The sequence below is a fragment of the Rhinopithecus bieti genome, unplaced genomic scaffold (genome assembly GCF_001698545.2).
Source record: "Rhinopithecus bieti isolate Rb0 unplaced genomic scaffold, ASM169854v2 scaffold_14741, whole genome shotgun sequence".
NCBI classification, from domain to species: domain Eukaryota; kingdom Metazoa; phylum Chordata; class Mammalia; order Primates; family Cercopithecidae; genus Rhinopithecus; species Rhinopithecus bieti.
The window spans coordinates 527074-539775 of NW_016807965.1; the positions used below are offsets into that span (position 1 = coordinate 527074).

Below are 12702 nucleotides of genomic sequence, written 5' to 3' on the forward strand. Positions count from 1 at the left end.
CTAAAAAATATACAAAGAAGCAATAAAACAAAAAGCTGGTTATTTGAACATATAAATAAAATTGATAAACATACAATCTACCAAGACTGAATAAGGAAGAAATAAAACACCTGAACAGACCAATAATGCATAATGAGATGGAATCAGTATTAGAAAGTCTCCCCAAAAGAAAAGCCCAGGACCAGATAGATTCACAGCAAAATTCTACCAAACGTACAGAGAACTAATACCAATCCTCTGGAAACTATTCCAAAAAATTGAAGAGGGAATTCTCCCACAGGCATTCCATGAGGCTAGCATCACCCTGATACCCACACCAGACAAAATCACAACAACAACAACAACAACAAAAATAAAACTGCAGGCCAATATCCCTGATGAACATAGACACAAAAATCCTCAATAAAATGCCAGCAAACCAAATTCAACAGCACAAGTGCGATTTATACTAGGGAAGCAACGATGGTTCAACATATACAAATCAATAAATGGGATATATAACATCAAGAGAATGGGGGCAAAAAACCATATGATCATCAGTTAAATAGAAGGAATAAATTCAATGCCTGGTAACAGAATAAGGTGACAATAGTTAAATAAAAAACGTATTATACTTGGGTGTTGGACATCCTAAATTACCTTAACTTGATCACTATGCATTATATACATGTAACAAAATTTCACATCATATGGCCATAAATTTGCATAAAAATAAACTAAAATAAAGATAAAAAATAAAGAAAATAAAGTAAAAAAAAAAAGAAATCTCAAAGTTACTCATGCAAATTACTGAAAGGCCTAGTATACATGTATAAAAGTACCTAGAATTCTAGCAATGCAATATCTGAAATAATACATTATGGGTGAAAAGAATAAGCCTTTCCAATACTCCATAGAGACTAAAAAATATTGTCATTCCTTATTTGGTAAAGGTGCTTTGACTACTTCTCAAAAATAATTATTCCTCACATTTTCTGCTGCTGATTCATATACTAGATTGAATACTCTCCGAAGACACTACACATCCCTTCTTTCTGTGATATTATGAAATATATATTTGGTTTTCCTCCTCATTCCTGGCATACAACTTCCAAAATCCTTGGAATCTTTGAAATGATAGTGTCTTTTTGTATGCTAATTAGTTGACTGATGGCTGGCAGCCTCTGGCTGCCTGAAAGAATGACACTGGCCACTGGAGAGACCAAGACAGGATTAGAGTGTTGACTTTTAGCCTCAACCCCCAACCTCTGAGGGAACAGGGGCCAAAGAGTAAACTGATTACCAATGGCCAATGATTTAATCAATCATGCCTATGTAATGAAGTCTCCATAAAAATCCAAAAGGACTGGGTTCAGAGAACTTCTGGATAGCTGAATACATGGAGGTTCCTAGAGGGAGACAGGCCTGGAGAGGGAATGGAGGTTCTGTGCCCCTTCCCATATGCCTTGACTTATATATCTTTTCATTGGTATCCTTTATAATGTCCTTTATAATAAACCAGTAAATGTAAGTGTTTCCCTGAGTTCTGTGAACTGCTCCAGCAAACTAATAGAACCTGAGGAAGGGGCTGTGGAAACCCTGATTTATAGTCAGTCAGTCAGATGTACAGGCAAAATAACCCAGGTCTTGCAACTGGCATCAGAAGTAGGGGGCAGTCTTGTGGAACTGTGTCCTCAACCTGTGGAATCTGACACTCTCTCCAAGTAGAGACTGTCAGGATAGATTGCAATTAGAGGACACCCAGCTGGTGTCTACTGCAGAACTGACTGCATGCTCAGTGGGTTGGGGAAAACCCCCCATATATTTGGTCACAGAAGCATTTTGTGTTGATTATTGTTAAGTGAGAGAACAGAAAAAAACACTTTGGTTTTTTTCCTTATATTTACACTTTCTTTTCAGTCTTTTCTGGCTCAGCCATGGGCTCATAGGAAGCTCTCCATAAGCCTCTCCACTGTGGTCAATCCACAGGCCTCCTTCAGCTCTATTACACAACAAAGCACACCATGTTTGTGGCCTTCTTCAGAATGAAGAGAGGCAGCTGACATTCTCTTGTAAAAGATGAGCAACACAAACTCAGAGGATTTATTCTTGGAATTGTAACATTTCTGCATTTCAAAAAGAAGCTCCCATCAATATTTTTGTTTTCTCTGGTCTAACAGACATACTATGAAATTCAATGAATTAACATTTCCAAAGACGCTGAGTTCCTCTCATGGGAAGCCACTGTGATAAAGTACCACTGGCTCATTCAACATGACCTAGTAAAACACCACTACCCGTAATAAGTTAAATCAACATTAGGTGATGTGGTGTGTAGCTAAAATCACTGAAATCATGTGTCATTCAGATAATATTTCAAAATAAAAATGGAACCTTGTCAGATTGAGAGAACTTGCATTAATTTTATTTTATGATGGTAAGGATCAAAGAACTCGATGCTAACTGGGTAGATTTGGTGGACCTTTCCTGACTTCTGACAGTGACTCAGCCCATTTTTTTTACCATGTTAAAGCTAAGTAAATGATGAATCAATGCCCACAAAGCAGGAAAAGATGCCAGTTTCCCACTAAAAGTTGCAGAGTGTGATAAACCTATTTCCGTTAAGAAAACTGCTGGAGTTTTACTGGGGATTTCCCAGGCAAACAGAGGCAAAGATATACAAACCAAAAGCGGAAGGTAAGCACATTTCCTCTTAGTGTTTTTATGCTGGACACTAATGCAAACCTGGTGAATAAGTCAGGGCTGTTTCATGTCATCCTCCTTTCCAACCTGATCGGAAGAGAGAACCTTCCACACTCACACTTGCCCCACTCCAGCTGGGAAGGCAAGGGATGGGGCACTCATCCAAGTATGGGAGAATATAGCAGCAAGGCAAAACCACAAACTGCAAATGTCCATTTCATTCTCCCATCATATAAAGTACCTCCTTCCTCTTCATTTCTCCTTCTATGATTATTTACATTATCAAATCCTATGATCATTTAACAACATCCTCTGACTTCCAAACTGAATCACTCAGCTATGCCAAAGCTGCCTGTTTTTATGTTAGTATCCACAGCTATGAAAAGCCTGCTTCATGCCATATAACTTGCGAGGCACTTTATCTACTTTGGTTTATTTAATCCTAATTCTCCATAAGGTGCAATCTAAATCTCAAAAAAGCTAAGAAACACCACATCATCTATGTGGTATTCCTGCCAAAAATATTTACAATGAATCTGTTTAGGATAAAACAGTTACACAAATCCAAACCATGGAACACTGGAACACTGTGTAAAATAAATGTCCCGAGTTCTTCAAAAATTGTCAATGTCCTGAAAGACAATAATAATAACAACAAAAACTGGAGAACTTCATTAGATTCAAGAAGATGAAAAGAAATAAAATTAAATTCACTGGGAGATCCTTATTAGATCCCTGAATCACAAAAGGAAAACAAACAAAATCTCCAGCTATAGAAAACATTATTCACAAAATTGGGGAAATCTGAATAGCGAGTAACTATTAGAGAATAGTATTATATTGATGTTAAATTTCCTGAGTATGATTATTATATTGGGTTTATGTAGGAGAATGTCCTTCTTAGGAGATCGCTACTGAAGTAATTGGGGGGTAATTAGGGTTGCTCAGTTATCTGTAACCATCTGTGAAATGGTTCTGCAACAATTGGCAAGAAAACAAAGACTCCTCAAAGTCAGAGAGAGAGGGAGAGAGAGAGACAGAAAGAGAGAAAGAGACAAAGAGAGAAAGAAAGAGAAAGAAAGAAAGAAAGAGAAAGAGAAAGAAAGAAAGAAAGAAAGAAAGAAAGAAAGAAAGAAAGAAAGAAAGAAAGAAAGAAAGAAAGAAGGGAAGGAAGGAAGGAAGGAAGGAAGGAAGGAGGAAGGAAGGAAGGGAGGAAAGAAGGAAGGGAAAGGAAAGAAAAGGAAGGAAGGGCAGGGAGGGAAAGGAAGAAAGAAAGAAAGAAGAACGAAAGGAAAGAAAGAAAAAAGAAAGAGAGAGGGGAGGGAGGGAGGGAGGGAGGGAAGGAAGGAAGGAAGAGAAAGAAAGGAAAGAAAGAGAAAGAAAGAAAGAAAAGAAAGAAAGAAAGAAAAAAGAAAAAGAAAAAAGCAAAAATATTGACAATGGGTGAATATGAGTGCAGGGTATATGCATGGGTATTCATTGTACTATTCTTGCCATTTTTTAAAATATGTTACACACTTTCAAAAGGAGCAATAAAAAATACAAAATAAAATATTTTAAAAAGACAAACACACAAACTCAAGCAGCAGGAGCAGCTAAGGAATTTGCCCACAGCCAAACAGTTAGCAACTGTCAGAACTGGGAAGCAAACTTCAGGCATTTGGGTTGTGATAGTCGTTGTCTTTGACTCCGATAATAATTAAAATCTTTTTTCTACATGTATTCTTTTAAAGGCTGTGTACAAAAAGGAGACTCAATGATTGTTTCTGTCTTATATTCTTGTTAAAAGTCGTTATGACTATAGATAAGGAGGTGCAGCGAATGGAGGTTCCGATTGATCATTCCTGAGCATCTCGACACCGTGGAGTAAGATTCTCAGCCAGGCAGAATGAAATGAGATGATGAAAAGTCCATGGCTAATATCATTTAGAACCCAACAGAAAACTACAGCAAATGTGTGTGTTTTTTTTTTAATCTTAATTTATAGGAATATATCAGATAAGTGAAAGGAAAGACTTCCTGTCTCCAATGTCTGTGAACTTAATGGATGGTTATCATTTGCGCTGCTTTGCTGACAGATCTTGTGGGAGGAGGCTAATGATTTGTTTACACTTTACTTTGTGCATAGAACTGTTTTACAAAAGTCCAACATCTTCTGATTCATATTTCTAATTGCCAATCAGACATATACACATGGATCTTTTATAAATCACCTAGAATTCAAACTCCTAAAGTCAGTTTCTTATTCCCTCTTCTTCCCCTTCTCCTCCACTCAATATTATTTTATCCTCCACACTACCACACTCTTTTTGTATTTTTCAGTTTCTATTAATGACACAATCTTGGTGTCTGGGGGTAAAACTCATAAACGAATTTTGGTCCCTCCTCTTTGCTCCACATATATATTAATGATTGGTAATTCTGCCTCCTAAATAATTGCTCTTGAATAAATTCTCCATCCTCACTGCTTTGCCTTCCTTCAAGTAACCATATTGCTTACAAGGACTCCTGCAATATTCTTCTCCTTGTTTTTCCTGTCTCTCCTTCCAAGTTCAGTTACTCAACTATCTTGTCACCTGAATTCTTTTGCTGTAATGTGTTTCTCTCTTAACAAAGAAGCTATAATGGTTCTTCACTCCTAGCAGGGTAAGAGACAAATTCCTTAGCATCAAATACACAATTCCACATGAGCCAACCTACTGTTATCTGACTTCATCAGCCATGTACGCCTGGATGCTGTCATCCCAAGCTACTGAGACCTTCCCTGACGGTGTCCTCTCTGTTCCTCACATCTTGCATACGTTCTTCTTGCTGCCTTGGATGCTGTGCCCTGTTGAGGCATCCAGAAAAGCCTTAGTCTTCCTTCAATGCCTACATCACTGCGTCTTTCTTTCCCTCGCTCCCTGAGACAGATTTAGAGACATCCTCTTTAGGCTCCTGTGGTATCTCTATTACATCATTTAACCAAACAGCCTTATTATACTTCATTTGAATGCCTGTCCTCACCATTCAAACCTGTAAGGACAGGAGCATGTTTTAATAACTTTTTGGACTCCAACATCCAACACAGTATCTGACACATAGAAGGTATTCAACGTCTGTTCATTAAACAAAATAATATTAATAAAGGGAGAAAGGCATAAACAATAAAATATACGGTTTATCAGAATTAAAACCACAGACTGCCAAACTCATAGGTCAGGTCAATAATGATGGAACCAGAGATTGCTGGTGAAATGAAAGATTCAAAACTTTTATTCCTGCTGCCTACTCAACCCATTATTTTGTTCAACAATTGCCCATTACTCCAAGCTTGCGCAGAGTTCCTACAAGAACTTCTTTTTCCTCTGGATGTCTGGGAATAACCAGGTAGGTCAACTCAAGCCAGACGACAAGTGGAGAGAGGTGACAAGAGGTGTGTTGGGCAGCTCGGAGAGGACTGAAGCGTCCAACCTTCTTCCAAAGCTACCTGTACTGTAGCTTTACACTTGCCCTTGAGCAAGAGAAGTTCATTAGAGCCTGCTCCACAAAAGGGGAAGGAGATGGAGAAGCAAGAGATGCAGACTCTTGTTTTGGTTTGTGGTCCACAGAAACACACAACAGATTGGGAAACTGAAGTATGAAGGTCCTCGAAAGGTCTCTGGCACCAATAAAGCATTCAGGAGTAAAAATATGAAGATCATGGTTGTTTAAAAATTTTCTCCCAGAAGTCCTTTATGAGACTGATATTAACACTAAGTATTCAATGAGCAGCCTATTTAAAATCCTGCGCCCTAACAATACTGATTCATGTGGCGAAGGCACCATCTGACATCGGGAAGTATTTCAACCTGCACATACATTACCTTAAAATTGGGTTTCTGAAACAGACCGAAGAAAGGTAGAAAGACAGGGAAATTCTGGTGTGTTTCCAGCATCTGAAACTTCGGCTGGCTATTGCCAATATCATTTCATTTGTTTTCCCGTAGAAAAATGAAACAGATAATGAGATATTTGGTCCATGTGCTTTGTGTATGTACTTTTAAAATGTCACCTTTGGGTAACTCAACCCACCAACGGATTATTAATAAAATTCAGCAACTGTCAAAGCACTTCTCCATGGAGGGAGGTTTGGCGGCGACACCTATTAGGAGAGAGAGACAGATGGCCTTACCTCTCAGCTCCTGCGTCCACAGCTGTGAGTGGAGGTAACTGGGAGGAGGGGTTGTGGGGGCTCCCCTGTACATTATGTCCTGGAGAAGGGTGACCGACAGGATGTGGGGGTGGCACGGCCCCAGCAGCTGTTCCACTTCGGCTTGAATAATTGCTGGAGAAAATGGGAGCTGAAATCAAGGGAGAACAAACATGAGACCGTGCCCCGAAGGAAGCCCACATTTTTTAAATACCAAAGGCTGACAGCAAGCATATTTGAGGGGCTTGTTTGTTTTTCTCTCTGTGGTTTTCAGGGAACAGTTCTCCCCTTCTTGGGTACACACAGCTTTTATTTTCGTGGTGGAACAGGTTCCTCCAGAGCTCACGTTTGACTCACTTCAGGCTGACGTTCACGGCCTGTCTCCTAAGTGTTGCCATGCCCTGCCAGTTCCCTGTCTGGACACTGTATAATTAGTCAATCTTGTACTGTTTGCATCTGTGCCAAGGTCTCTGTATTAGCACTTTTCAGTCACAGGGGATGAGAGTCAGGTAACAGAATATTTGGTCAGCTCACCGAGAAGGGCACAGCACAGGCCTTCTTCCTCTTCTCACTGCTGCAGTGAGCCACAGTGGGTCAGCTGGGGATCCTCTCTGTCACTGCTAAATCAACGTAATGAGAACTGGAGCTTCCCTGATCCTAGTGTGAACATAGGATCCTACACCCTTTTAACTTAAGAGTCTAACTAACCCAGGGAATTTTCCTGATGGTGTGATGAATATACTTGGCCTTCATCAAAGAGGAGTCTCTCAAACTACGAAAACACAGCTCTGGCATCTTCCCCCACTGTTGCCCGTTATGACACAGACAGTGAGTTACAGCCCCATTCGCAGGGGCAGCCTAGCCTTCGAGAACTGTATACGACCTCAAACGTGAATATGTGCCCATTTAGATCAGCTAATTGGTACGATGTCACAGAAGAAACTGGGGCTTGTCACTTTCAGAGTCTATCAGAAAGGTTCCCTCAGTGTCTGGGACCTACTCCGTAGACATCTCATTATGCTGCAATCATAGCAGCAGCATTAGGCTGATTCTCTTCAACTTCCTTCTTTGTACAAAGTTATGCTGAGCTCCATACCCATTTCTGTTCTTTTTGAACTTACTCTACTAATATCAAAGAATAAATGGATTTAAAAAAAAAAATCAGGTTCAGGATTAAGAAAGAGAAGCCACATTATCAAAAAGATTTGAGGGTTTAAAAGTTCAGGGAGTTGTATTTTTATACCAGTACCACTTTTCCCCAACTTCTCCAGGATACAATGAGTACCCCAGATGACCTAGCCCCCAAAAGCTTAATCCAAAGGAACAAGAGTTCAAGTATTTCAAGGAACATGTAAAGAGGCAGAATTACCATCTTCCCGCTCAAAAAGCTACTGACAAGGGTGTGATCTGATTTGAAGGGTTTATTTCTGGTAAATCAGCATTCTGTCAGGTTAACTCTTGTCCTCAGAAGCCTGTACCCACCACAGTCCTTCAAAGAGGTGGTGAGGCCTGAAAATGCTTACCAGCTCAGAAAGGCAAGGCTGAGCTTCTGTTGTGTGCGTCAGCTTCCGTACAAGTTGCATATCTGCAAACTCGCTAGAGTCACCTTATGAATCACTAACCTCATTTATGCTCAGCTAGCTCAGGGAACCACAATTCTGCTTGTATTCCAAATAATAATTTTACCCAGGGGAGAAGGCTGTTTGGATTGACTGTGGCAATAGTTTCAAAACTGGTGTTTGTCAGCATGGAGCTCAGTGTTTTATATACTATTCCAAAATCTGATGGAATAATAAAGGTCACAGAGATACTGTGAAAACACAGCTAACTTTTTTTTCTGCTTCAGTGTAGAAATATGAGCTCTCCTATTTATTTTGTTGTAGTTGCTGAATGCACCTAGTATTTATTTTTCCCTGGAGGTTTTTTTGTATGTATGTGCATGTGTTTATCACAAGGGAAGCCTTGCCCCTGCTGTTTACAACCCAATGGGCAACAAGGAAACTTGGTGCGCACACTCCATGCTCTACTCTACGGTCCAACAGAAAGTGTGCTGCTTCTCAGAGGTCTATATTAGTTACACTTGGCATTAGCTACAATGACATAGGCTGGGAAATTGGGGATTGTTTGTAGCCTGCCACTTGCTCAGAGTTAAGCCTGGTTTAGGACCTCTCTTTCATCCCATTTAACAGCCAGGAACAACCATCCATCATCTGCCTGTCCATCATCCATCTGTTCACCCATCTATCATTCGGCCATTTTTTTTTTTTTTTTTTTTTTTTTTTTTTTTTTNGTAGAAATATGAGCTCTCCTATTTATTTTGTTGTAGTTGCTGAATGCACCTAGTATTTATTTTTCCCTGGAGGTTTTTTTGTATGTATGTGCATGTGTTTATCACAAGGGAAGCCTTGCCCCTGCTGTTTACAACCCAATGGGCAACAAGGAAACTTGGTGCGCACACTCCATGCTCTACTCTACGGTCCAACAGAAAGTGTGCTGCTTCTCAGAGGTCTATATTAGTTACACTTGGCATTAGCTACAATGACATAGGCTGGGAAATTGGGGATTGTTTGTAGCCTGCCACTTGCTCAGAGTTAAGCCTGGTTTAGGACCTCTCTTTCATCCCATTTAACAGCCAGGAACAACCATCCATCATCTGCCTGTCCATCCTCCATCTGTTCACCCATCTATCATTCGGCCATTTTTTTTTTTTTTTTTTTTTTTTTTTTTTTTTTGAGACTGAGTCTCGCTCTGTCGCCCAGGCTGGAGTGCAGTGGCACGATCTTGGCTCACTGCAAGCTCCGCTTCCTGGGTTCACGCCATTCTCCTGCCTCAGCCTCCCGAGTAGCTGGGACTACAGGCACCCGCCACCACGCCTGGCTAATTTTTTTGTATTTTTAGTAGAGACGGGGTTTCACTGTGGTCTTGATCTCCTGACCTTGTGATCCGTCCGCCTCGGCCTCCCAAAGTGCTGGGATTATAGGTGTGAGCCACTGTGCCCAGCCTCGGCCATTATTTTTATATTGAATATTGATTAAGTGTCTATTACATGCTTGATACTCTACAATATGTGGGTCCCTGTCCTTGGGGAAACTGTAATTTAGTGAAGCGAGTAGACCTCTCTATATCGGTTTTACCAAAATACCAAGACCTATTAGTGTAAATCATTGAACAGTGTTAAAAGCACTTTAATGCACTGTCTTATTTGTGACCCCACAATGTATCTGGCCAAACCAGACAACTGACCACAGTCATGTATTATGACAATTTATACTACTGAGCTTTTTTCTGTGATGCCCTCTACCTTTTTCTACTCACTTTATTATGTTTGCTGTACATACAGAGTTAACGGTGTTCTTTTTATTCTTCTCTTAGCAGGCAATTATTCCACAAATATGTATGGGGTACCTATCATGTGGCAGACATGAAGCTGGGTCCTGGGACAGGAAACAAGACATCCTTGGTGCCTGGTATCTCCAAACAGCATCAGTTCATGTTCATTGAGTAAACAATGATGAACAAGATATAAATGCCAATGGAATGTTGGGGCTCAGTGACTAGGACAGGGACAGAAAGGAACATTTATCTACCAACTCCTATTCCTCATCTGTCGACGGTTGCCCCATCAGTCAAGATTAATTTGCTCACACTTTCAGGGGCACATGTACCAGAGTGGCTAAATGTTCTCCCAGACGCCCGACATCAGGGTATCAGAGAAGCCTCAGGGCAGAAATCCAGAGGGACATGGTGCAGTTGAGGAGAGGTGCTACCAAGCTATGGCTGGTGCATCAGCTGGCTGCATTAGCAAAGGCCACTAGAAACAGGTGGTGAAGGGGATGCTAGGTGGGGCACACAAGGTGTCTGGTATAGGGCTGAAGGCTCCAGAATGTGCCCTCCAGCTGTGCTGGTGTTGACTGACTGCCAATCAAGCCCACGTCAACTGGTGTTGACTGACCACCAGTCAAGCCCACATCCATAGCCCTTCCCTTGAATGCTATGGCTGGTGAAGGGGACAGAAAAGGGCAGTGGTCCTCTTTTAGGGCCCCATGAGAACAAGAAAGGGAGGGCTTTAGGGTTCGATTTAAAATCTGGATTTGGAAAATGTACTGAATAGTTTCTTATCTAGGGTATAGGGAATCACTTCTCTGGAAAACAAGGTCTGTACCTCGCCTTTGTTTTCTATATTATAGGAAAATCTTACTTCTGGTGAGATTACAACCTGGTAGAAGCCTGTAAGTCAGTGTCTACATGAGAGCACTTTGTATGCCAAGTCCATGCCATGACTGCTCATTGTAGACGTCGCTTGTGACCAAGATGATGACCAGAAATTTGGAGGAAGTAACAACAGACACAAGCATGCTTTCCAACATTTATCCAATCTCCATCTCACATACCCTTCAAAAAAAAAAGGACAACACTCAACACTCTGGAGTCAGAGAGCTGTGGCTTCAACAGAATTGTCCTTTGTCTCTGCCAGTGATCCACTGTGGCACAGGAAATGCCTCTTTTACTTACCCTGACTACTAGGAATTTCTGACCATATCACAGTCATGCATCCAGAATTCAATCTTTATTACTACAGTGTAGGAACATTCTTTTCTTCATTCATCCTTTCAAACACAATTTTCCAGCACCTACTCCGCACTAGGCAGGTGCTAATGTCTATTAATGTTTTAAGTCTGAATACCTGCCGACTTCAGACAGACTTTCCCACCACAACATATGGTTCCAAACAAATGTTCAGGTTTTGCCAAGTGATTTTTAACCTCAGGAAGAAAATCTCCACCTTAGAGTAAAACTGCAATGCCATTTGCAAAAGGAAAAACTTCCTTCTATACACATTCAAAATAATTTTCCAAACTCAACCAACAGAGCACACAATGTGGCCTATCAATCAAAACATAAGGAAGAGAGCTGATCCCTCCAGAATATCGGGCAATATTAACAAAACTGTTGTGATCAAATCAGCTGACACACACAGGCTGCCCCGCAGGAGCAGCCTTCATTGTCTGTGTCAACTCAGGGGTCATTACTGCTTTCAAGGCTGGAAGAGGGCTTCTAAGTGAACTTCCAGACATAGCTGATGACTGGCAGCTGGAACAACTGATTAAGCACAGCAGAGGAACATATTGGAAATTCTTATTGCTTTTGTGATTAAGAGATGGTAGTCTCCCTAAGGAAATAAAAGCCTGTTCTTGAGATGAATACGTGAGACCCGTCTTCATCAGAGGGCCAGGAACTGGCCTCCCTGCTGCCATGGGCTTTCTCTCTCTTAGTGACCTGGCTCACTGTAGTCTCTCATTCATCTACAGTAGAGGTAGGTGGAGGTAACTCAGTTAAGCTTTATAATTTTAACAAAGCAGCATCTGTTGATCTATGTGGTTCTCAGGTGCCATCTCATCGGCTACCAGGGCATTCTAGGTGGCACCTATAGCTCAGGTTAATTTGGTTAGTATGCAGTTCTCTCTTTGTCCAAATGAAAACTATTAATCTGTATTTCTAATGGGTATAAACAGGGAATCCTTGGGGTTACTTCAGCTGTAATATATTTATTGTGTGGATGGAGGGAGGCCAAGAGTGTTAGTAGCATCCCCAAATAAAGATTACTTGTCTCAGGCCATCACCAGAGCAGAGGAAGGCTACCATAGGCATTTCTTGGTAACAGTATTTTCATCAATTTAGAGGGAAAGGATGAAGACCTGGGCTAAGGTATATTAAAAACAGCCAATATGAATTCTTGTTTAAAACGACGTGAGCAGCAAGAGTCCTGCTTCTCAAGCTTTAATGTGCAAATAAATCATCAAGGTAAAATATAGATTCTGACTCACTAAGTCTTGGGGGTGCTGAGATTC

At 40.8% G+C, this 12702-nt stretch overlaps 1 protein-coding gene across 3 annotated transcripts in view; it reads right to left on the minus strand.

Annotated features, from left to right (window-relative positions):
• The window catches only part of GLIS3 (GLIS family zinc finger 3), a 347077-nt gene that overhangs the window by 46169 nt on the left and 288206 nt on the right, over window positions 1-12702 (minus strand). For all 3 annotated transcript variants that reach the window (XM_017884258.1, XM_017884259.1, XM_017884260.1), the window contains one exon: window positions 6836-7004. In XM_017884258.1, the coding sequence (XP_017739747.1) occupies window positions 6836-7004 (169 nt within the window). The remainder of the gene's footprint in view (window positions 1-6835; window positions 7005-12702) is intronic.